The 26,570-nt window shown below is 35.4% G+C and overlaps 1 protein-coding gene and 1 non-coding gene across 2 annotated transcripts; one reads left to right on the top strand and one right to left on the bottom strand.

Moving 5' to 3' along the window:
* The first annotated feature begins 1,034 nt into the window (after positions 1–1,034).
* Positions 1,035–1,141, top strand: LOC113440903 (small nucleolar RNA SNORD89). Its single transcript, XR_003374773.1, has one exon. It is a non-coding gene; the product is annotated as a small nucleolar RNA SNORD89 (small nucleolar RNA).
* A 2,359-nt stretch (positions 1,142–3,500) lies between these two features.
* On the bottom strand, positions 3,501–17,292 carry CNOT11 (CCR4-NOT transcription complex subunit 11). The gene is made up of 7 exons (XM_026707584.2): positions 16,172–17,292; positions 14,354–14,518; positions 11,868–12,020; positions 10,940–11,142; positions 8,466–8,668; positions 6,293–6,389; positions 3,501–3,792 (listed from the first exon to the last, which is right to left on the bottom strand). The coding sequence occupies exons 1-7, from the start codon at positions 16,710–16,712 to the stop codon at positions 3,595–3,597; spliced, it is 1,560 nt and encodes a 519-aa protein (XP_026563369.1). The 5' UTR covers positions 16,713–17,292; the 3' UTR covers positions 3,501–3,594.
* Positions 17,293–26,570: the final 9,278 nt, after the last annotated feature.

The raw sequence follows: 26,570 nt of genomic DNA, 5'->3' as shown, positions 1-26,570 counted from the left end.
ACAAATATAAATAGCACAAATAAACTATATGGAATATATTACACTATATATGCATAATTATTTTGTTGTAAAATATGGCTTAACTTAAATATGCAAAATATAAGTGGTTCTAAAAGTCTTTTGATATAGATCTGAGAGAAAAATATGTAGTGCTATAATGTATGTAAATGTATGACAATTGTCTGCTATTTCAGATGTTTCTTGTTTTTCTTTGTCAGAATTCTACTCTGAGTACTTGTGGAGTTACATTTCTATTTCAATATTTGGAATATTGCTTTATTGGTCTAATGTGCTAGATAGCAGCAGGGTACCTTTATACAGAAACAGAGATATATGCCTTAGGCATATATCAACTAAATCATATATATCAAATTCAGACCGCTGCATTAGTTATTTATTAAATCACACAAAGGAGAAGTCTCTATTTATTACGTTTGTTATGTGTTCAAATTGAACTTTTTAGAATACCTGAAAAACATGTAATTTAAAATTAAACTTATTGTCTGAAGTTTGTTTGTTTGTTTCATAAAACCAGGGCTTCAAATAAGGAGAGAAAAATGTTTTATTTAATAAGGATTTCTGAAAAATATATGTTCTGAAGAGTTCACCCAGGGTAAAAACAAGCCAGATACATGCCATGTTATCAGTGTTAATATCTGTAAGCCTGCAGCTGTCCTCCAAGAAATATTGATGCCATGGTTAAAATTTCTCATATCTTCAGTGTGTAATGTGAGTTTGCCCTTTGAACAAAATGATATGTTACTTGTCGGTTCTTTAAGAATTTTGAAAGCAACGTGGTGAAATTGTGAGCTTTTCCCCCCAGGACTTACAAAAGGACTTACACGTTAAGTTGATTTTTAGTTGCTAAACTAAATGTATTTCAGCAATACAGATAAAGGCTGTGTTCTTGAGGATTTAGGCAGAATTTTAGAATTTTGATTTTACAATTTATTCAATTACAAGTTGGAACTAACTGAAATTTATTTTAGATAAACTGCAAATTGTATCTATAAAAAAATTATACCCTGTGTGCTGCTGAGGAGTGATGACAATGAAAGGCCGAATTGCAGTGCCTCTTAACAGTTTACTCTCTAGGCATGATGACAAAGTTCCCGAAGCGACCTTTTTATCTGACCTTAGCAGCACCATAAAAAGGACAAAACAGTCTATGTTCTCTGCAGCTAGTCTTTTTCTAAGTGATTACAAAGTAAACAGCTGTTGCATTTAGGTACAAGATAAACCATGCAGCCTTGTACTTGATGCTCCCCCTGCCCAGAATAGAGATATTTCAATAGCATCAATGTTAATAATTGGACCAATACTACAATTCAAATTAATCTTTTTATCTATATTGTTAAATGTTTTCATCAATCTACAATTTTAGAATAAACTCCCTAGGAGCAGATTCTGGTATTTGCAAATTCCTTGGGGATTTGCTGTATTTATCATTAGGCCATTTTAAAGATTCTGTTGACTCATAGGTTCTGTAAAGGATTAGAAATCAAGTGTTTAAGTTTTTTTGCAAGAAATTTATTTTTTTAACTACTTCATATTATGATTTTTCAGGGTATTAGCCATCCCTTGTTTTCCAGTCTTAGTTTTCCAGGGATCTAGAGAAAATATTGGTGGAAATAAGCCATTTCTGCCGTTCTATAAAAAATATCCTGACCTTTAAGCTATTGTTTGTGTAAGTATACCTGAGAATAAATATTTCTGCTACATTTTTATATCACATGAAGGGGATAGGATTCTCATTAAGATATTCATTAATCTGTTCTAAAACACTATATAGTAAGTATATCACTAATTTAGGCACTATCAATAAGACACAGTCCTCATGAACTAATTAAGCCAAAATTATTGCCATTGGATGACACCTTGAAAGTATCTTCTGGAAATAGAATTGAATGCGTTTTTGAACATCCATTTTTAGAAGACAATTGGCTACAAAAATACTTGGGAGATGAAACAAATATCCTAAATTACATTGTTTTTTTCTGACAGGATTTGAAGTGTCAAAATATTTTAAACTTAATGTTTATTAGATATCAAAACATCTATTTTTGTTGTACAAAACTGATTAAATCTTTATACCTATGTTCCCCTGAAAATAAGACTGGGTCTTATTTTCTTTTGGGCCCCAAAATAAGCACTAGGGCTTATTTTCAGAGTCTTATTTTCTCCCCTCCCCCTCCCCCCCCAAATGTACGGGAGACCCACTTCTGCTTGCTCACAGTGGGGCAGGAGGCCATGTGGGGTGCCAGTGCTGCCACCAAGAGGCAGGGCAGGTAGAGCTGCCCCAAATGGGCATACCTCAGGGCTCCCACAGCCAGGCCACCCATGTCCCAACACCTGTCTCACCTTGCAGCCATCGCATCAACATACTCCACCACCTCATGTTTCATTGCAGCCACAAGCTAGTAGAACTGGGCTGACAGGCATGTGGGCTCCTGCTGCACATGGCTGCTGGTGCTGTTGCCCTGGATGGCTTGGCTTTAGGGTCCCTGAGGTAAGCCAGCACATGGGACAGCTCCACCACCTTGCATTGTGGCAGGCTGTGCAGGCGCTTAAGGCTTGCTTTGGGGGAGTAAGGCTTATATTAGGCGCATGCATAAAAACATGCTAGGTCTTAGTTTCAGGATAGATCTGATTTTCGGGAAAATGTAAGGCTTAGTTTGATGTTTATATCATTAGAATGTATTACTGCTTTTATATCTTTAAAAGAATCTTTTATTCTAAGTTATTGAAGAAGTGCCCCAAAATAGCATGAATAGCATGTTTTTGCCCCAAAATAGCATGGATTTCTCCAGTTACATTTACAGATATCCTTTCTTATTTTTGGTGAAGCTTTATTATGGACTATAGTAATCCAGGAGAAAACTATAAAAGGTTTAACTGTTTTGCACTGTAAAATGATAAGATTTAAGAAATCACTTTCAAAATGCCACTTCTCAATTATCAGAAGCAAATACAGTATTTCACATTAGCAAGATCATTGCCATGATCTTGCTAATGTGAAACTGACACCTATTTCATGTTGCATAAAGTTAAATTTCCAGCAATTTCCTATTGACTGGGAATTCCTGGGAGTTTAATGCCATTGATCTTAAACTTGCTTAAAACAATTCTAGATTAAGCACTTGATTAAATTAAACATATACCTCTACAAAACTTAGTTTAAAAATGGCCTACTCATAGTATTTAGTAGCATTTTGAAAAGTATGTTTTAAAGAGATATGTTGGCATGTTCTAAAGCTCAATAGCAGCCTGTTCCCTTTCCAAGAATGATTTTTGGGTCTTGTTTATCATTTTTAGTGGGTGATATGTAAGCTCCCAAGTTTTTCTGTTTTTGTTTAAACTTGATTAAAAATCATCTGGAACACAGATGAGCATGGAATACTTTGCTACGTAGGTTGGCACCCATTTAGAGTTTCGGGTTTAACATCAGGTTAATTTGCTTAAAGTTTAAATTAGTTCCAAGTCATCAACAAAAACTTCAATTTAATAAAGCACAAACATTTTAATTGCAAGCAACAAAAAACTATACAGAATTTTTTCCACACTAATCAAGTAAAAAAAAGTTCCAAATCAGTCTTATTTAGAAGTCTTTGTTTCTGAAGGATTTTCACCAGTGTCAAGTGTCTTCAGCAATCGAAAAAGTCCAGCTGCTTCTCTTATCCGGCTGAATTCAATACAAAAGGCTTGCACCTCTATAAATAAGTCCTGTACATTAATTATTTTGTTTCGAATCAAGGATTGTAGGAATACACAAACAAGACGTACCAGACGATTCTAAAGCAAAAAAATGTTTTTTTAAGAAACAAGCTTGAATAATCTTGATACTATGGCAAAACTTTAAAACAAAGTTATCTTGCAATTTATCCAAATTTGCAAGATTTTAAATTCTGCAATTAATTGATATTCCTAATAGCACAAGTATTTACTGAAATGTTGCCATTATTTCAAATTAACTCCCAATTACAAATAGTCTCAACTTACAACCCTTCGTTTAGTGACCTTCGAAGTTATGCCACTGAAATGTGATAGCCAGTCTTCATATTTACAACCATTGTTGCACTCCCACTGTCATGATTAAAATTTAGGCACTTGGTAAACAGCATATATTTTAGGGCAGCTGCATCTTGGGAGTCGTGTCACTATTTGCAACCTTCCCAGCTGGCTTCCAACAATCCACATCAACTGGGAGAACTAGATTTACTTAATGATACCATGATTCACTTAACAACCATGGCAAAAAAAAAATCAGGTGAGGCTCAATCATCTTGCTTAACATCAGAATTCTGGTCTCGGTTGTGATTGTAAATTGGAAACTACCTGTATCAAAGGAACTAAGATAAAGTAAAATAGAGTTCTTTTGTTCTACTGTTCTGACAATAAGCCTTTTTTATGTTTCCCTTTTTATGTTCACTACTTACAACCACAAAAGACTATAAATATATGCAAGTGCTACATTAGTAGGTTTCTCACAATTTAATGGTGGATTGTTCATTCTATTCAGTGTAATAATACAGGCTATGGTAAGCGGGCTTATAAATCTGTTTTTGTTTTTGTTTTTAAAGAAAAGTTGTGTTCCTGCCTAGATTCCAAGAACAAAGCTTTACATCTCCCACTTTGTTTCTTCTTCTCTTCCCTCAAAAGTGACAAGAAGAAACTGATAAGATAACCATAGCATTTAAATACCACTTCAAAGTGCTTTACAGCCCTCTCTAAGTAGTTTACAGAGTCAGTAATTGCCCCCAATAACTTGGGTCATTTTACTGGCCTCAGAAGGATGGAATGCTGAGTCAACCTTGAGCCACTTGGGATCGAACTACTGGCAGCCAGCAGAAGTAGCCTACATTACTGCACCATCAGGGCTGCTCCTACAATAGGATCCAATGATCTCAAAATATGACTAAAGGCTGCTTCTAATGGCTTTTTCCCAAATTTGCCCTATTTTTTTTGTAAGAGTTTACCAATCAAAGAAGTTATTCTAGAGTACTTAGACCCATAATTGTATCCCAGTGAAGTCATTTAACAAAATAGATTTGTGCAAGAATACGTGCTGATTGGCTTATCTGGAGCAGGGAATTAGTATAAAACAGGAATTATCAAAAACGACTTTTTTCTATTTTTAAGCAGAGTAGCTAACAGTGAAGTCTCTTAATTGATTTAATTTCTTATGTGAAATTTCAAAAAGCTACTAATTATCTACATAGTGACTCTTATAAGGATGGTGAAAGCAGCAAATGACTCATTTATCATCACAATGATATGCACCATTATCTAACATTTTAAGATTGGGGAAAAAGCAGGAATAGATTAAGTTGTTTTTTCATCCAATTTCCAAAATAGGTTCACCTTGAGAGCACTGTCATTGTAATAGATACCAACTGGTTGGTCACCTGATGTCAGCCCACTAAGTAAAAATCAACTCCACAGTTGATTTATTGAGATATAGGTTATAATAAAATCTTGCAACAAATTCTGAATTAGGGAGGCATCTGCCTGAGCTGCTTCTGAATATTGTGGCTTTAAACCAATGCTTCACCCTGTTTTCTGTAGGCAGTGGATTTTGTATGTTTCCATCAAAGTCATTTTCCTTTTCCCCTACAGTTCTGTGTTCATTAAAGTCAGGAAAATGACATATTAATAAAATCCAACATGTAAGTGGAACATAGGCTCAACATCTCACTCTTTAAAGGGGAAATAATCTGGAGAAATATATCTTCAAATTGGAAGACATAAATATCAATACAAATATAAATATTTCAAAAGATTAAAATACTTCAAATGTGGAACCAACAGTTATGGGCCCTTGTGTTGTTAAAAATATCCAGAAACTACAGGGCTATATTTATCCATCAAGGCAACATTCCCATCCAACCAAAAAGTTCTTTGCAGCAATGATTTTTTTGTATTTTATATATTCAATAAACATATTCAAGCATATGAATAAACAAATTTATACAGAAGTACTGAAATACTCCATTGTAAACAAATATTTAAAGTATAGTGATGAACAGAATTTTGCTATTTATATTGTGAAGAAGCTTTGATGACTATTTCTGTGATTTTTGTTTATGCCCTTGGTCTTCTGTGTATGCAACAATACATCATAATATGCTGTATGTGAAATATTATGCTGAAACATAAGGAACTAACTTTTTTTTTGTCAAAAGAGTTTTGCAGTTCTTAAATTCTGCAACCATAGTTTTTGCTTCCCCGAGTTTTTTTTACTGCATTTTCAATTATTTTATTCAAAAAGACTAGTTTCTTTTTGGACACTTACCTGCATATACTTATCCTTAATTTGTTCACAAGTAGAAATACAATTGGATATATAAAGATGAATAAATTCTGGAGGAAGATCAACTGCTGTAGTGAGCCTGTTGAATATTTAAAAGTTATTTTCAAATTGGCCATCTTTGCTGATAATCCATCTGTCACTTCAGTTTTACCATAACAGAGAGCCAGTTTGTCTAGTGGTTAAGGCTATGAATTCTAGTTCCTCACGAAAGCCAGCTGGGTGAGCTTGGGCCAATTAGTCTCTCTCAACCTAACACACCTCATAGGGTTGTTATGAGTAAAATAGGAGAAGGAAGGAATATTAGAAATGTTCATCATCTTAATTATTTATAAAAATAATAAAGGCATGATAGAAAAATATTTTCTAAAAATGTGTTTTTATTAATATATACATTGTATTCTTGTTCTATTATATTCCGTGTTTGAACATTCTGTTCCTTTAGGACTTTTTGGGCTGCTTATCTTTGTCCACTAATAAAGAATTCATCTATAATCAATTATCTTGCCCAATTTATATAAAATACATAAAAAGTGTATAGGCCCTAACAAGTGACGAGCTAATCATTCTTCATCATGCTTCATTCAGTTATAGCTAAATTATATTTTCCATCATATCTGCAATTGTATAGTGTAAGTTTACACTTCAGATAGAATACACTGCTAAGATATCCCGACAGAAGAAGCAACATTTGTCCTAATTTTAAAAAGATGATTGATTAGTATCTTATAGTCCACAAGCTGCTTTTACATTGTTTTTCAACTAGAACAGTAATTCTGAGTGATTGTATATGACTGTTGCCCTATTTCCTTCAAAATACTTGTTATATCTCTTGTATTAAAATAAAGCACCTAGCATGACTAGCAATACTATTATTAAATGTAGTAATACATAAAATATTAAAAAGCTAAATGTATTAAAATAACATACTCTGCTAAAGGACACGGAGTAAATGTAGTATCTATACATCCTCCTTCCTCAGAATACAACTAAATAATTGGTTAGATTATGGATATATGAATATAGTTCACATCAAAATATTCTATTCAGAATGTTATCTTTCCCTTCATCAAGGGAAAGGAAACTTTGCAGTCTTTAAAAGAATAAACAATTGTTTTCAGTCACACCATAATATGCCATTATGTACCACTACAGCATGTTTAGGTATTGGTTTTTTATAAACTGAATGTAGTCAAATATATATGAATAGCTACTGTGTTAAATCATGGTACCAAACAGTAAATATACCTGAAACGTATCTCAATATTTATCTCAAATTTATCACCAATACAAATTATCCTGACATTATAAATATTACACTGAGTTAACCATTTTTGAGTCCAATTAAATAACTGCAAGTGTCTCATTAGGACATCACTTCCAGGCAAGACTCTTATAATTCTCTTTCCCCCAATATTCTCCCTCCTATGCATATAGACAAGTTCTGCTCTATCCTAGTATAGTATCTGAAATTGCAATTAGAACACCAACATAAGCATAATTATAGAGTACCTCCCATAATCATAATTAGCCATTTATACAGGAACACAAGTGCTACTAGAGTGGGTAGTAAATTAACCTATAGTTGTCCTAATATCTCAAAAGGTCAAGGGCTTAGGACTTTATATTCCCAACTGCATCTTACTTTCTACACAACCTGTGAAAATCAAATTACAGGTAGTCCTCGACTTATAATCATTCACTTAGTGACCATTTGAAGTTACAATGGCATTAAAAAAATGGCTTATGACTGGTCCTCACACTTATGCAGCATCCCCATGGTCGTGTGATCAAAATTCAGATGCTTAGCAGCCAGCCTTTTTTAAATGATGGTTGCAGCATCTCAGGTCATACCACCATTTGCAACTTTCCCAGCAAGCTTCCAATAAGCAACAGTTTCACTTAACCATGTGATTCACTTAAAAAACTAGATTAAAAAAAAGTCATAAAATTGGGTGAAATTCACTTAACAGCCAACTTAGCAACTGAAATTCTGGTTCCAGTGGTAAGTTGAGGACTACTTGTACTCCACTAATACAATCATTCGAAGTATAATTAATGGGGGAAAAACTGTGATGCAATTTTGTAAATGTTCACAGAGACATTGAAAAACCAAGCTTGTTGAACTAAATATATACAATTAAAGCATTTTACTTACCGATTTACAACTTCCATTGAATGTAGAGACATGTCCATGTTGACTAGTACTGAAAAGTATTCAGTTATCTGACTTGATTGCATTAATTTAAGCAGCATTTCTATAGCTACTAAAGGATTGTTTTCCACCAGATCAGGCAATTTGGCAGGAGTGAGGCCAATATGGTAAACAAGCTTAGGATCTTTCTCCAATTCTCCAAGAAGCTGCATTTTAAAAATGTAAAACTATTAACAATTAAAACTTTACCTTTCAACTTATTTATTTAAATTTCTAGTTAAAATAAAATTATAGAAAAAATACAGTAATTATTGATGGCCAATATGGCATAATGTGCAAAAATGAGGGAGATTGCCAGTAAAGGTTTTAAATATTGCTAGTAAAAGTGATTTCTCTTGAGCTAATAGTTTAAGCATTCATGTTCTATTTAATACAATTAACACAAGGTCCAAACATTAAACAAGTACAAAAATCTACAAGCTAGCAATTTAAATAGAGTTCCTTAGGACTCTATTGTATCCCCCATCTGAAGCCAATAAAAATCATATGAAGCTTGAGAGACATGTGCCATACATACAATGAATTTAAACTCAGTCAATATAAAGTTAAATAAAAATACTATTTTAATTTCAATAAATAAAACATTTCAATTTATTAATTGGCTTTTAGTCTTATCTGGATGATTGTGTTCACCATAGCCTGGGTATTTAGTCTTATCCTAGATTTGCAGATTGTAGCTATGGCAAGAAGCACTCTGAAAAGTTTAGGAAATTGCAATCGCTTCACAAAGTGGCTGCTGGACTAGAAATTAGTTTAAGATAGTGCTGCTCTGGAATCATGATCTCAACTATTGATTTCTTTTTTTGGCAGATTTAATGTTGACATTAAGCCATAAAACAGTACAGCTTGGTAATCTGAGGTACAACCGCTCAATTATCTGGTTACCTGAGAAACAACCTCTCAATTATAACCTGTCTAGATATTGAGAACTGCAGAAGAAACTGTTCTTGAAGTTGCCCCTATGGTCAGAAACTGTTTACAGGATACGAAGAAAATGGCCTTTTCTGCTATTGTTTATTCATTAATTCATCAAATTTAGCTGCATGTAGATTGCATTACAGTAATCCAGCTAGATCAGGCCTGTCAAACTGGCAGGCGGCCCGGGCCGGATATGGCCCACATAGACCATACCCACCCCAGCTCCGCAAAGGCAAAAACTACCATAATACATCACGATACAGCCCACATGACAGCGGGTTTGACACCCCTGAACTAGATGGTGACTAGGTTGTCTACGTGATTGAGCAGAGCCTCTCAAGCTAGGAATGGGTGCAATGGTACCCAATACAAAGTTGGTCCTTCCTAGTCATGAGTACTACCTGGTCTTTGAGCAGAAGTCATGAATCTCTGTAATGAAATACATGAATGATCTTACAAAAAGAGAGGATCTGCCCAGGAAACAATAAGCATGATCCTACAGTTACTTAATAGTCAGAGAAAAAATTAAGACTGATCCTTATGGATCCAATACTTAAAACTGAAAGCAAGAATTTTATGCTTTCAGACTTGCAAGAGTCTGTTAATATAGTCTTACAACCAAGTAGAATTAGTTCATCTTGTCATATTTCCAGGTGGCTTTGCCTGGGAGGATGCACAGTGTTGTTTCCTCATATTATGCATGTGGTCTATCTGGGGAGTTCAGCCCATCCAGCAGCCCATCCAAAGATGGTATAGTCCTAGAACCAGCAAGGCTCAAAACCCAAAACAGGATAACAGGACAGCTATCTGCAGATGTAATAAGGGTAGAAAAGTACTGACACTTTACCACTCTAACCACTACAAGGTAGACCTTAACAGCAATTCTATCTCACGTCCAATCAAGTTCTCCCTCTATAAAGCGGTGGTGCTCTATTTGTCTCTTCTCTTGCTTCATTTGCCTTAATTCCTCTGTAAACTACAGCTGTTTTCTCATTAAAATTAGCAACCAAGGCGTTAAATGGGCCATGCAGTAGACTAGCAGGAATAGCCCCCAGCTTTCTCTGACAATCATCAGAGTCCATCAGTAGCCAGAGTGAACTCATCATATCGTTCCCAGATTACAGCACACAGCTGTTTTGTAACTGATTGGCTACTTCTTTCTTGTGTCTTTAGGAAGATTCTTTTTACCCCAATCTTTAAAACCAAATTTAATTATGTTTTAATGATTTAAAAATTAACAAAAATTAGTGAACACTGAAAAGTGCTTTGAGTTCTCAGTTTCAATGGCAAGGCAGTATATAAGTCAATACAATAATCTTAAAGCACCAACTCATGGAAAGGTTACAGGGGAATGTTTTTACTTTTTGATGTGGTTACTGAATTGCTAATCTTATATCACGATTTTGGGATTCTAGTAAACTTGAGCTAGCTTTAATTTAGTTAAAATTAAGGTATTATTTTAATAATAAAATTAAACAAGTCAGCAATTGATTTCATACCTGTGTTTGTTGCTGTGATGACAAAGGACTTTTGAATGCTTTGGCCATGATTCGTTTGATTTCCACTCCAGCACTATTTTTAATACACATTGACTTATCCCACTGAATTGTATGATCTGGCTCTATTGGATTTAACCAAGCTAACTCATCTTCACATATATGGAGTGGAGGTGGTGGGCGGATGAATTCTGGTCGAAAATGACCTGGAAAAATATATTACATTCTTTTTTAAAAAAATATCTTAAAAGTCAAAATATTTATCCAACACTCAAAATATTCCCAAGTATATTATCTGTTTTTATACATTATCTTATTCTTTGCAGGTTATTTCACAATATATAGTATAGTCTATTATCTTTTCTATAAACTGACAATCTCAAGCATCTTAGACCAGCATATTTCTATGTTCATCTTTCTTAGCATCTATTGACCCTAATTTTATGTAAAGCAGCATATTGTTTGCAGAGATATCCTTTACAGAACTCTCCAATGCCAATTGGGATAGTAATAAAATAGTAATATGTTACCATGCCATACTGTCCAACAAAACTATTCTCTGGAAAAGCAAAGCATAAGGAAGAGAATTTAAGGCCATTAAAAAAAAACCAACTGTACGATTCTAAACAAAACATAACACAATATAAAATATCAATCTGAATAGTAGAATATAGTGCATGTTCATGCAAAGTCAATGTAGTAGCTGAGACACTGTTCCATATTCAACCTGGAAAGCTATAATGGTAAACATGTAACCATCTTTTCCTTATACCCTGCTTTTCAAATTGAAGGACTACATTCATGTGAACAACACTAACTATAAACACCAATTTGAGATATAAACATGAACAGAAATAAGGAATGGGAAATAATATCATTATTTAATTCTTATATTGTAACATAAGAAAAGCTACCCCAAAATGATGCATACTTTCAATAGGTGGTTTTGGTCCACTCACTAAGGCTTCAGTAATCTGGGATGCAACAGAGCTGTCAAAACCAGAATTCGAAGAATCTGGATCAGGATCACTGAGAATGCTAGGAAAGCTAGCTTTACTTTGTGTTGGCAGCTCAGACTGACGTTCTGAAAGAAAAAATAGATTCAATTTTAGCATCCAAAATCCTGAATCACAAGAACAAAAATAAACTTGTTGACAAATCTACACTATTTCTGTTAATGAAAAATTGAGATTATCTGTAAATTTAGGCATCAGGATAGAAAGCAGGAGACTGTAAATTGTAGTCCCACCTTAGCTATGAAAGCCAGCTGGGGGACCTTGTGCCAGTTGCTGTCTCTCTCAGTCCACATCACCTCACAGGATTGTTGTTGTGGGGAGATGAGGAGGAGGCAGGTCTGTTCACCACCTTGAGATATTTATAAAATATAAATAAACAAATCACTCCTTCTTTTAAAATTAATATTGTGAGTTCCGTAACACCTTCATGTCTGCAAAATTCTATTGTTTTCTTGTTTACACCTCTTAAGACCTGAAAACCCTGTGGTTCCTATTAAGCAACAATGTTATTCTAAGCCTTCATATAGCATTCTTCATAGCTGAAAAGGAAACATTTAGTCTCCCATGTTACATTTATAAAACATCAAATCATTGCACTATACTTTTTAAACTGTAAACTTGGCACCTGAGAATCAGTCAGTCCCAGTTTCTGTATATAGCAGTAACTTGGTAACCAGCTGCTTTGAAACTCGTTATTTTGTTACTCAAGACATTTTGATGCAAAAAATTTTATCCCGGTACTCATTGTTTGTTTGGTACTCAATGAACAAGCTAGAACTTGTTAATGTAAGTTGTCTTGTGACTCACTACATTATTCCTTATAGGAAAAATTAGTTTGGTAGTTTTTAGTAGACATCCAGCCAGAACCAATTAATAATGAGTACTGAGGTACCATTGTAGCAGTTAAATGGTAAGCAACTTATTGACAGCTATAGAAAAAAATCTGAATTTTATTGTCTGGAGACAGACTTATATACCACTACTGTTTATAATATTTACTTTTAAAAGGACAGACTTAAATATAAAATAAAATGCAAGCATGTAATTTCTGTAGTGTCCATGTTCAGGATTAATTTTTAGGAAGGATTTTGATCATGTCAGTTTCATTTTAACATTCAATATATTATTTTGAAGTGTGTGGAATAATCCTAAGGAATTAACTTCTAAATATTAAGCTTGGATCACTCATCCCAAGATACAGTGACCATAGTTACTTTTTTAAACCTCAAAACAAAATGAATTTAGCCATCATCCTATAACATATATTGCAAATAATTGCTTATAAATGGTCCATCAAAACTAATTTACTATTATAATGTGTGAGCTATGCTTACTTATATAAATGGCATGAAGCTATCCATGCCTTTCTCACGCTTCTGATAAAGATTAGAAAAATAAGCCCACTCACACTATATTTTCTTTAGGTAAAAAACAAAGGTAGCAATGTTAGCCTTCAAAAAAAAAAACATCATCAGAGCAATTTCTTTATTAGGTCCTTAAGACCACAAAACAGAGTGCAAATTTTCAAGTTCTCTGGAGCTCTTCGAGAACAAATACAGGAGAAAGAGACTGATTTTCAAATGACCAGGTCCACTAAAATATATAATTAATAATCTAAGAATCAACTTAAAAATTAAAGCAATGTTTTGAATTACTATCACAGTTCTTATAGCACATTACTATAAGAACTGTGATAATATTTGTCACTTCAATAGGGGTCGAAGTGGCTCATGTGGTAAGAAGCTGGGTCTGCGCGCCACTGAAGTTGACAGCTCGGTGGCTTTCCATGAGTGAATAAACTGCGAAGGGACAAGAAAGGAGCCTCCACCAATTGCCTACCAGCATTCAGGCATCCCATGGGTAAAAAGAACACTGCTCGAAAAAATCCTTTTCACAGAGGCAGCCAGCACCTCAGTGATCTCTAGCTAATACGTGCCATATTATACTAAATAAATAAATGTCACTTCAATAATAGATATTAACATAGGAAAGTCTTCGAACTTTGCAATTCTCACTATGCACAAATGACACATAACATATAGATTCAGTATTTCTATAAAAGAATAGTTTTTTCATAGGATTTTTTTTAAGTATAGGGTGTTGATTTTCAAATAAGGACAAAACAATGAAGTATTGCTATGTGCTTTGTTGATCAATGAACAAAAACACACAGTGACACCATAGCAAATTGGAAACCATTGTTTTACCTTCTAATATGTCACAAGTTATTTCTCCAAAACTATACATAATTAACATTGCAGAAACCCATATGATTAACTGCAGGCAAAACTAAAAATGTGCTATGGAGTTATGAGGGAAAAGAAAAATATTCACATGCAAGTTTAAACACATTTTATATTTCATTAAAACAAAGATCTGCAGGAAATGATTTGTTTGTTACCTGCTAATGCTAACTGAAGACCGCTTATATCCACAGATTGGCCCATATTTCCTACATCCATCGATACAATCTGTCTTGGAGTCTTTTTGAAGAGTTCTCTAGGAGGGGCCAACATCAACTGGGAAAGAAAGAATCGTTCTGGTGGAGTAATTGCGGGCAAAAAGCCTTAAAAAAAGAAGAAGTTATTTTATAGTACCAGCAATTTTCAAAGAAGTTGTAGTATTTCTATTGTTATGAGCTCAATCCAGAAAGGTATGAATTCAGTAAATTTAGTATTCTTGCAGATAAAAGCAGGAGAAGGGGATTCTCACCATGCAACCACCCATCTGATAGTCCAGGCTTCCTAGGCTGTCCAAAATCCATTCAGGAAAATTTGGGAGAAGAGATTCTAGCAGTGCTAAAAGTGAGGTTCTGGACTGAGGGGATTGTGAAAATACATTTTTCCTTCTGTCTTCAAGACTACCAAGTAAGCAGAGTGGAAGTGCCCATTAAGAAAATACTAGGTTAGCTTTTCACAAGTGACATCTCCTTTTTCTGTATGCTAAATCATACAATAAAATGAAATACAAAGCTTCTGTTCAGCTAAGAGAACGAAAACCATAGAGAAGCGATAGAAATAATGGATGACAAAATGTAAATAAGGCAGGAAAAAGTCCACCACCATCTTTCCCAATGTGAAGGGAATGCTGCTCACATGACCATAATGTATATACCATTGGCTATTTTCATATGCTCCATGTATAAGGGTTCCATGATATCAACAAATACAAAACATATCTTCATGTATTGCCACAATTCATTGCCACAATTTATCCATAGATAAATCAAATACTGGCAGTTTGTTATTTATGTAAACAAATCATTAGCTGTTATTAATCATTTCTAGTTAACAAACAGAAAGGACAAAGGAAACATTACTTCCAGTATGAGACCTAGTTTCATACAAACATAGCTGAAAGTCATGTTTGATAAATATTTATGTACATTGAAGTTGCTGTACAAATACTTGCTAACAAAAAGCATGCTGATAAACACAGAATACATGCTGTCTACTTTCATTTCATGTGGACATTTTTATACCAAAACCTACAGGTCAATAAACTCTGTAATGCATAGATGGTTAAAGCAGAATAGAATAGGAATGTTTTCTAATCTTTTATCAGGTAACATTTAGCATTAAACTGGGGATCCCAGACTCAACAACAAGCAAAAGTAACTTGAGAGATCTGAAAAGAATTAATGGAGGATGGTAGGAGGAGCAGTTATTGCAATTAGATTTAAGATTATGTCACGCACCAAAAGGCAACATTGAACCCCTGATAACAAGAGAAATTATTCCTCCCAATCTGGTTGAAGCAACTGAGCTAGGGTTGCCCCCTCAGTTTAAAAGAGGGGAGGAAGAAACCCGAAGTTGCTCAGACATTACAACCCAGCCTTCCAAGTCGTTATAGAGATTCTCAATCATTCAGGTTATGGTTGTCCCAAAAGTGCTTTTTCAGGAGGCAACTGGACTTTTTTTTTTCTTTGAAGACGTTTCACTTCTCATCCAAGAAGCTTCTTCAGCTCAGAGCTTCTTCTTGGATGAGAAGCGAAACGTCTTCAAAGAAAAGAACAAGAAAGCCCAGCTGCCTCCTGAAAAAGCACCTTTGGGCCAGCCTTCGAAGAAGTCACGTTGCCTCCTCCCTCAATTTTCAAAACAAGTTTCATCTTTTTAAGTACTCTGGGAGATCCAGGCTTTTACCGAAATGAATGGCAAAAGGGCGCCGACCCCAATGGTTATTCGCCCAGGCCCAACCGGAGGCCACGCGAGGGAACTACCTGAGAGCGGCGGCTTTTCGTTGTCGTCCCCGCCGCCGCTCCCTGCCGCTCCGGGCCCCGAGCCGGCGGGGGCGCGCTCGGGGGGCGCCGGATTCAAGAGGTGGGCGAAGATGGCGGCGAAGGGGTTGGCAGCGAGCGGCTCGGTACGGTACATCTCCCAGAGTAGGTAGAGGGCAGTCAGGCGCTGCGGCGGCGTGGGCAGCAGATCCGGCTGCTGCAGCAGCAACACCAGGACGGAGCCTACGCGGAAATGCTCGGCCTTTCCGAAGTAGTGGTGGAAGGCGGTGGAGAGGCCCTCGAAAGTGCTGCCCCCGGCCTCTTCAGATACGATGCTCAGCAAGCTCGTCAGCTCCTTCGGAGAAAGGCTCATCTTTCCCGGCAGCGACGCGACGGTCTCACTGTTGTTGCTGCTACTGCTGTTGCCGCTGCTACTATAACCGGCGACGGAAGCAGCGCCGGCCCCACCACCGGGAATCGAACCTGCCGCCACTTCCACAGCACGGCCAGGCCCGGGACTGAGGCGAACCCCACTCGCTAGCATTCAGCTCCACCCTTCCCGCTCTAGGCGGCCGTCTGCGCGCGCCCGTGCACTCGACCTACCTAGCGACTCCTCCCCTCATTATTTTGTTTTCCCTTCCCCGCGCGCGTGTCTCAACGAGCTGCTACTCTCCACGACCCCTCCGATTTTATTTTTTTTTCCCCACTCCCGCGTCCCCCGGGTTCTTTTTCCGCCGCTGCCGCCGTAAAGCGATTTGTAGCGCTTGAAATGATTACTCTTTTTCAGTACTGTCGTAAAGCCAGGAAAACAGGAGAAGGAGGAGGAGGATATCGATAGCGCAGTGTTTCTCCCCCTTGGCAAATTTAAGATGTATGGACTTCAACTCCCAGAAATCCCCAGCCAGCCATGTCCGGGATTTGAAATGCACACGTTAATATTTGCCAAGGTTGAGAAACATCGCCATATAAGAAAGAATGGAAACTGGGAGCTATTTCATTAGCCGTTTAAAGACGTCATCTCAGGAAAACAAAAGGAAGAAATTGTTTTCCTTGCGTGTTGATTTTTGAAATCTGGAACGAATATGTCGCTTTGTTAATAGATTGGTAGTTTAAGTTCCAAATAGAACTTTAAATAAAAAATAAGAGGTAAGAATGAAGAACTTTTTTATACCTTACAATGTAAAATTTTACATTGGGTTTAGGTACCTCCCCTATTTGACATATTTCTTGATCTTGAAAAGCTAAACTGGATCAGACCTGGTTAGTACTTTCTGGGATAGCTATCAAGAAATAGACCGTAAACTATATCAGAATATTGGGGGGGCGGGGGCGACGGGGGGCGACACCCTAAGAATACAATGGCAACACTACTTCAGAACTGTTACCAGGAAATCTACATAGATGTATCTATAAAGTCACCAGAAGTCAAACTCAGCTCAAGGAAACTTTTCCCTTTATGTTATCAGGTACATTCTGTGAGGTTTAACAGAGTTTATTTCTCGGATTTCATCCTGAATTTTTATCTTATTTTATCCATTTAATTTTAAGAAATTCTGATGTATAGTTAAGCTGAGACAATTATTTCCATGGCTATATCTGTTCTGAACATGTTATCTGCACCTTTGATTCTGCGGAAGATTTAAACTAGTTCTGTGCTCTTAGTGCAAAATTCATTCAAATCCCTTAAGCATGAAATCTGAAATTAAACAAAATTAATACTTTGAATGCTTTAATAATACACCATCTTTCTACTTTTGGGGTCTGGTGAAATATGTATCCCTTCATATCCTCAGGATTTTTTTTTGCATAATATTCAACTGAAATTATTAAAATACAAATCATTTGTCTGATTAGAATGAAATCATTACAATCTTACCTAATAATCATTGTCACTACTATGATACAGAAGTGTGGATCTGATGGTTTTATATTGGATCCACCTGACAACAATCAAAATGCAAATCACATCTGCCAAGTTTAATTCTTTTTTTAAAAAAAACAATTTTATTGGTTTTTTTAAAAACAAACAAAACAAACAAAACATCAGCTCTCTTCCATACATATATACAAACAGTGTGTCGGTTGGTTCATCAGTTTTGTGCGTTCATTTCGTAGTCTCAATTACGGTTATGTTACATAATAACTCTTATTATCAATCCAAACTTATATGTCCTCATATCATTATTAAAAAATCATTTGACTATAATTTTATTCATTCATACTTTATGAGATAACTATAATTTAGGTAATTTATTCTATAACAAATCATATAGTCATACCAAATCTATCCTAAAAAACAGTTTATAGATATGATGTCAAATAACAAAAGAAAAAGAAAAAACAAAGATATTCCTTATTATCTAACATTCTAAATATTCTATTATTATATTTTATCATCCAACCATTGATAGAAAAGGTCCCAAATTTTATAAAATTGTTTATCCTCTTGCTCTCTAATTTCAAATGTCAATCTACTCATCTCAGCACATTCCAATATTTTCTTAATAATTTCTTCTTGCAATGGAATTTTCTCATTTTTTCAATTTTTAGCAAATACAATCCTAGCTTCAGTTAATACATTTACAATCAGATATTTCAAGTCTTTACTGTATGCATCTGGTAAGATTCCCAATAAAAAAAACTCCGGTTTCAAATCTATGTGTTTCTTTGTCATTTTTTCCAACCACATGCAGATTTTAGTCCAGTATTTTCTAGCATCCTCACAGGTCCACCACATATGGTAGTATGAGCCAGGTATCTGATGACATTTCCAGCATTTTTCAGATTTATTCTTGAACATTCTTGCTATCCTTGTCGGGGAAAATGCCACCTGTAAAACATCTTATACAGATTTTCTTTATAAGCTGTTGACGTTGTCATTTTATAATTTTGCGACCATAGTTTTTGCCATTTCTCTAAATCAATCCCATATCCAAAATTCCTCCCCCAAGCAATCATAGTTTCTTTAACTTGTTCTTCCTCTAGCTTAATTCCCAGTAAATAACCATATAGTTTTTTAATCACCTTTTCATCAGTACCTGTCAAAATCTTATCTAAATCAGTCTGTTTATCATAAAATCCCTCTGTTTTAGAATCTTCATCATACCTTGAGTGTATTTCCACATATGAAAACCAATTCATCTTTATACCTTGTTCCTCTAGATTTTGTATCGATTTAAGTTTAAATTCAAGTTTAATTCTTAATTCTTTTCAAAGACAATGTAACTTGTTTTACACTGTTAGGAAGAAATGAAGCAGAGAAAATCAAACTAGAAAATTGCTAATACGTGAAAGTGAACATGAAAATAAACAGGGAAAATCAAAGTAAGAAATTAAAAGACATTGTGAAACTAAATATAAAAATAAAGAGGGGAAATCAAAGTAGGGAAATTTTAAAAGACATTGTGAAACTGACTATAAATTCACTGGAATGGATTATCTGGTAAATTTACTAGGTATAGATGTTTGATAGGGAAATTAACAATAGTGTGCTGCCCAGTTGATTTAACTGCAATGCCTAGTGTAGTAACACTGTAAATTGGGAAGATTAAATAGTCTATAGCCTTTCTATTTTACTTTTTTTATTTACTACTGCTCACTATTTGCACTATACTGTTTAATCCCAAAGGGCATAGTATGATATGGATTCTTAAATTCTGGGAAATATAATAGTTATAATAAATAGTTATTAAGTACTATATCCATTTTAAATTATTTTTCAATATTTGTACTGGGACAAATCATAGCTGAAGAAATTAAAATTGTCTCACATGAGTTTGATCATGATGAAAGATTATAATCTCATCCAAGATCATTTTACTGATTACCAGGACCCTGAGCTATAAAACATCTATCTTATCTACATGAGATTTCAGTTCCTTTCTTAGTCTCACCAGAATTGTCACCAGAAAATCTCCAGTATATTTCCTGAAACTCATTTTATGACTGAAGCATGGCAGTGACAGAATTGATTTCAAACAGAATGGCTGTCCAAAAAAATAGTGCAATATCTACTACCGTGTTTAAAATGTGAATAAAAACCAATTCATAGTGTTGTAATAAAGAAGTAGATTGGTATAAACCTTAATTTTTGTTTCTAAAATAACTGATACCATAATACCACAAGGGAGGTCTCTGTTTTTAAGTCCCTTCATTTTATGCAATTATGCAAATATACATAGTCAAATTTAAAAATTAACCATAGTTTATACCTATGTATATTTCTCTGTCCTAATCCCATATGGAGACTATGCCTTCTTCCTTTATCAGCATCTAGATGTAAATATTGTATAAATACTGTACATTACCATTTGCTAATTGATCTCAGGTTTAGATCTTACCAACCAGCTAGAGCTTCATCATTTTCATCAACTTTACAAACAGGATAAAAATGTTATTTCTTTTTATTTATTTCCCTTTATTTATTTATTTCTCTTTATAGATTAAATTTATATGCCATCTTGCCAAGAAACAGCTTTATGGAGAAAGTTTTATGAATGGTATCAAAACAATGGATAAGAGGATTATGTTTAATGTATTTGACCGTAACATGATAGAGCAAAATCCCTATGTAATCAGTTATTGGGGGGAAACAAAATGTTGGACCTACATAAGCAGAAGGAGAGCTGGGTATCTTCTATAAACACACTGAAAATGTATTTTATATTGCAAGGAAGAAAAAACATGAAAAGCCAAAGATGAGCATTAGTGTGAGAGGAGGAGCCGCGAACATAAGTGAGAGAAGAAGAAAAAGGAACACACTGATAAGATGGGGAAATCAGTGGACAGATCAGTGGGGGTATTCAGCTGATACCACTGCAGTAAGGAACAAGTACATATGCCAACGGATACATCCCTCAAAATCATTCTGGGATCTCCCCAGATTTTGTTTCATTTGAATCCCAGAACCAAGCTCTTCTAGGTTTTATTTTTTGTCAAACTGCAATCCAAAACACTTTAGAAGAACTTTCCAGGATGCAATACTTTGTTCCTGGTTCAAAAAGTCTTTGCATTCAAACACTCCAAAGACATCATTTGATTCGGGCATAAGGTATCAGATAATAGCTGTTCGGTGCACAAAATGGTTCACACAGAAAAATCTTTTTGTATATGCCTAATATTGTACATGAATTGGTAATTCAATTTTACATACAGTGTAAAATTGCCCTGCAGAGTTTCTCTCCCTCCCTCCCTTCATTTCCCTCCTCACTCTCCCCTCCCTCCTTCTTTCTCAGTTCAGAGGACGGATAAAGCATTAATTATTAGCAATACTTCCTTCCAGATTCAAGTGTCCAAAGTAACACTCTGTCCCATGTTCCAAGGTAGAGAAATGGTATAGAAGAATATGATGGTTGAAGATGCAGCCTGCACTTAAAATATATTTAAGAAACCAGAAGATCACATTCTTCTTATCCATTACGCAGCCTTGTGCTAATGGTAAAGCCAATTGTGTATATGATTTTGGGATTCAGGTGGATTTGACATAAATATGAAGATACAAGGCTCAGATCCAAATTTTTGCAACTTAGCAATACACAAATCAGTTGGATCCCAAGTTTTAATTGTTATTTATTTATATTTATTAAACGTATATGCTGTTCATCTCACTATCCAAAGTTTATCTGAAAAAAATATTTTAACAATTCATATGGTGGCCCATTTGTAACTGTAGACAGGAAATTAGCAGCAGAAACAACAAAACTACACAATTAAGTACAAATAAATATCAACCACAAGCACCTTTTCTCAAACAACTATGTACATACAGATGTAATCTTGTGTTTTGATCATCACTTTAGGAGATATTAAGTACAATTAGCAAGCAGACATAGTTTTACATAATTCAGAGCCCCAGTTTCTCATGACTAAATTAAAATAGAAAAAGTTCTGGTTGCTGCCTGTTACTATCATTCACATCATCTATAACCTGCAACTGATAGCAACAAAATAAAGAAGTACTTTAAAGGAAAGATGAATGCCAGTTGATTTTAGCAGCCAAATCTCATAATTCTATTTATTTTGGAGATTGCCTCTACTTCCTCTGAATATTTAGCCATTACAGTTAGAGTGCCATATCCCATAAGCAACATGAGAAAGTCACTTGTATAAGCTACATGCTCAGCAAAAAAAAAAAAATTCCTGCCTCGATAGAGGCAGAATCAAGACTGATCAGTCATCTAAAACCTGCCAAGGTGCCCAGAATAGACTCTGACCCTCCTGGGTTTATTAAAAGCAATCCTAAATAGTCAATTACTGTCCAGACTGTTTTTATGTATATTGATAGCACTGCTGGAATTCCAAAAGATCAGACCTAGTATTCCTATTTATAGAAGTGTAACAGGCTACTTTACTGATTATCATCCATTCAGTTTATTCAGCAGAATCTATGCCAGACAGCTGTAGTGGAAGTTGCCAAACAGGTTGAACTCAAAAATTTCCTTGACAGAGAGACAAGCACGCTTTAGACATCAATTGATTACTGGCACTGCCTAATATTAAATCATCTGGAAGAAAAATATACACAAAATTTGGTGTCTACTTTACATGCAGCCTTTGTCAATTTTAAGTAAGTTTTTAGCCACATTCACAAACGCAAACTTTCAGCTGGAATTTCATCTATATAAAACCATACGTGATGATGATCATGATAATTTATCATCTATATTAAATACTGATACTGTATAATAATTCTTTCTTCATCATCAATAGGGCTAAAGAGAATAGTGTGGATGTTTTTAACTGTAGAAAATAGTAAGATGAATATACATTTTGATAAAAGAAAAGATGATTTTTCTCTAAGACAGGTGGAGAACTATGGCCCTTTTAACGACTTGTAAACTTCAACTCCCAGAATTCTCCCAGTTCTCATGCCTAAAGCACATACAATTTATGCTACCTAAATTCTAAACCATACAGTTGAAATAAGATAAATGGATAGAAATATGTTTCCTAATAAAAGTACAAGAAGGAAGCTGAAGGCACCCATGATTATGTAAACTGTAAAGAGGAGGGAGGAGTCAACTGTCCTGCTGTATCGTATTGGAATAACTTCCATTTACAACTCAGTATCACCTCACCCGTTTGTAAGTAGTAGACTGTAGTTGAGGTAGCAGGTTGTATGACATGAGGCAAAACCATAATGTGGTTTGCTTGGTTTTGACTTAGCACATGTGTCAACACTAACCAACTGCAGTTTATTCATAAAAGTCATAAAATTATAAATTCATAATCTTGCAGTTTACAGAATATTTCTTGACTTCTGATTCTTTTACAGTTGATTGGTCCCAGAAGCAGAAGTTATTCACCACTTCAGTATCTTCATTGTCAGTTCCAAGGCTAACTTGTCATACTAAAAGATCATCAGCAAAGTCTAATTAATATTATTTGGTTATTGATTACATTGTGACCAAGTACTGTTTGCTGTTACTGCTACATCCTTCTTGATTATGTAAACAAAGTTATTCCTCCTTCTCTTCTTTCTCTTCTTTCTCTTCTTTCTTGGGTGAGATTGACAGACACAACTGCAATTCCAAGCCACTTCAATTCACTGATGTCTAAAATGTCAACATGTAGTCTATTCATTTCATACTTCAAAGTGTTGAGCTTTCCTGCATTCGTGGTTCTTAGATTCTGTGTTCTCGCTCTAATTCTATCTCTGGAGCTTTGGACTTCTTTCCTGCTTGGCAACTTTAGCACTAAACATTCCAAAGGTTTTAATCTTACCACGTCATAAATACCTTTAGCACTTTAAAAGAGACTCAGCTCTTCCTCAGTAGCAATTGAGTCTATCTTATCCAAGGGGCCTATTATACAAAACTACATTATCAGTCATTTTATCTTATCTGTCTATGGGGTTTTCCTAGTAAAATACAGCAATGGTTTATATTATTATTTTTTTCCGAGGCTGTATGAAATGAGGTCTTTAAAGTAATCATCTGCCTTCAACATTTTCCTATATTGATACTTCCTAATATAATTTGTTTACACACACACACACACACACACACACTAAAATCATTTGTTCATGCTGCAAGTCAGGACGTGTTTCAAACAATTTATTTTGTAAGCAGAAATGTGAAAAAATGATAGAATTTGTCAAAGGCTAGTTACTTGTTAATTTATGAGGCAAAGTAAACATAATTTAGAGTGCTCTGAATTTTATTGGAAAGGAGTCATTGTAGCAAATTTTCCGTTTTCAGTTTCTGTTTACCTCTTTGAGCAGATTAAGTGCCCCAAAACTGCATATTTGACTGATGAACCCCCTTCATATTTTTTAGATATCAACTTAGGAGAATGATGAGGATCCTTCTAAGTATTGTTGGTAACTATTAGTTCAGATTCATCTGTAAGGCATTTTTATTCTGCAAATTAAAATAAAAACCAATATTTTCCATAGAAGAATTCCTCTAGCATCCATATCATTTTGGTTGTCTTCTTCCTATTTTCTGCCTCTGTCATATCTTTTTTGAAATTAGATAACTAGAGTAATGGAAATATTTCAACAACACTCTTTCACCACTACTATATAAAAAAATTGTAGTCCTCAACTTACAACAGTTTATTTAGTGACCATTCAAAGTTATGACATTGAAAAAAGTGACATGCCCATTTTTCACAGTGAAAACATTTGTAGCATGGTCACAGAATCAAAATTCAGTGGCCTTGCTTTGGCCACTGACTCATATTTATGATAGTTGCAGTGTCTGGAGGTCATGTGATCACCTTTTGCGACCTTCTAACAAGCAAAGTCAATGAAGAAGCCAGATTTACTTAACAACTGTTACTAATTTAACAATTGCAGTGATCAACTTAATAACTGTGACAAGAAAGATAATAAAATGTGGCAAAACTCACTTAACAACTGTCTCCTTAGCAACAGAAATTTTGGGCTCACTTCCTTTGTGCCCAAGGACCAGATCCATTTTGGAATTAGTCCATCAGTCTCTATGCAGATAGCAGACCTTTTCCATTTGGGTTTTCAAATACAGTATATCTTTCCAAGAGCCTTGGAAGTTGTTTTAATGGCAAAACACCTACCTGACTGCACAATTTGATCTACAAATTGGAACCATAACCTTTTTTTTTAAACTTACCATATTCTACCTGTAAAGTTATTTAGAATGTTGAATAAGACACTCTAACCAAATAATTTAACCATATGAATTTACAATAGGAGGAATTCTGATTGTAAAATTATGAGATTTAGAAGAATCCTGTTTCTATGTAAAGAATAAATAAAGAAAAATGTTTTAGTAATGCGTTATGAAAGGGACTTGGAAGTAAACAACTAAGATACTAATGTCTGGGAGAATAAGAAAATAACATTGTTTATTTAATTGTTCACATTTCCATCCAAGAAAAGGCCAAGGTAGTTAAAATTGTGAAAGTGAAATAAAAAAAAAAATTAACAGTTCCTTTTAGTCATTCTTAACTTCTGGCTATAGCTTGGATAAGTCTATGCAATTTTATTAGAAACCTTTATAGAAACTTTTTAAAGAAGAGATTGGACAACCATTTGACTGAAATGATATAATGCTTGAGCAGGGGATTGAACTAGAAGGCTTCCAAAGTCTTTTCCAAATCTGTTATTCTGTTCTGTTCGGTTTGCCTGTCTTGTTCCTAGGGCTGAGAAAGGATGGCTAGTTCAAAATCACTCCACCATGTCTAATAATATTCTTTTAGGGGTATAATTTGGCCAACATAATTGCCTGCTATTTATATGGCTCACCATTAATTTAAATGTTTCATTAGTGCTACAAAAACACATATTATGTACGTGTTTTTAATGAAAAGTCTAAACTGAAAGATACACTGTGTTTCTCACAAAATAAGGCCGGGCCTTTTTTTTTTTTGACCCCTGAAAACACGGGTAGGCCGTCTTTTGGGGGGTGACTTAATTTCCTCCTCCACCCAGAGCAGCCCATACACACATACCTCGCCACGAGGCCACTTATATTGGCCGACGAAAGCTCCCAGAAGGCAGAGTCCCCAGCTGCTTCGGGGCGTGGTGTGGCTGCCCACGTCCCCTCGCCTTTAGGCAGTCTCCTTCAGGTGATGGAAGCTCCCCAAGTGCAGTCACCAGCCACTTCAATCGGCCGGTAGAAGCAGCCTCGGGATGAGTGCACACACACAGTCCCCTCACTGCAAGGCCGCTTCTACTGGCCAATCGAAGTGGCTGGTGACTGCATTTGGGGAGCTTCCATTGCCCGAAAGAGACTGCCTAAAGGTGAGGGGACATGGGCAGCCATGCCATGCCCTGAAGTGGCTGGGGACTCTGCCTTCAGGGAGCTTTCATCGGCTGATAGAAGCAGCCTCGCGGTGAGGGGAGTGTATGTGTGCGCTTGCCCCAAGGCCATTTCTACTGGCTGATCGAAGTGGCTGAGACTGCACTTGGGGACCTTCC

Source organism: Pseudonaja textilis, chromosome 8 (genome assembly GCF_049901715.1).
Source record: "Pseudonaja textilis isolate UNSWEBS1 chromosome 8, rPseTex1.2, whole genome shotgun sequence".
Classification (NCBI taxonomy): Eukaryota; Metazoa; Chordata; class Lepidosauria; order Squamata; family Elapidae; genus Pseudonaja; species Pseudonaja textilis.
This window is presented reverse-complemented; position numbering and strand designations above follow the sequence as displayed.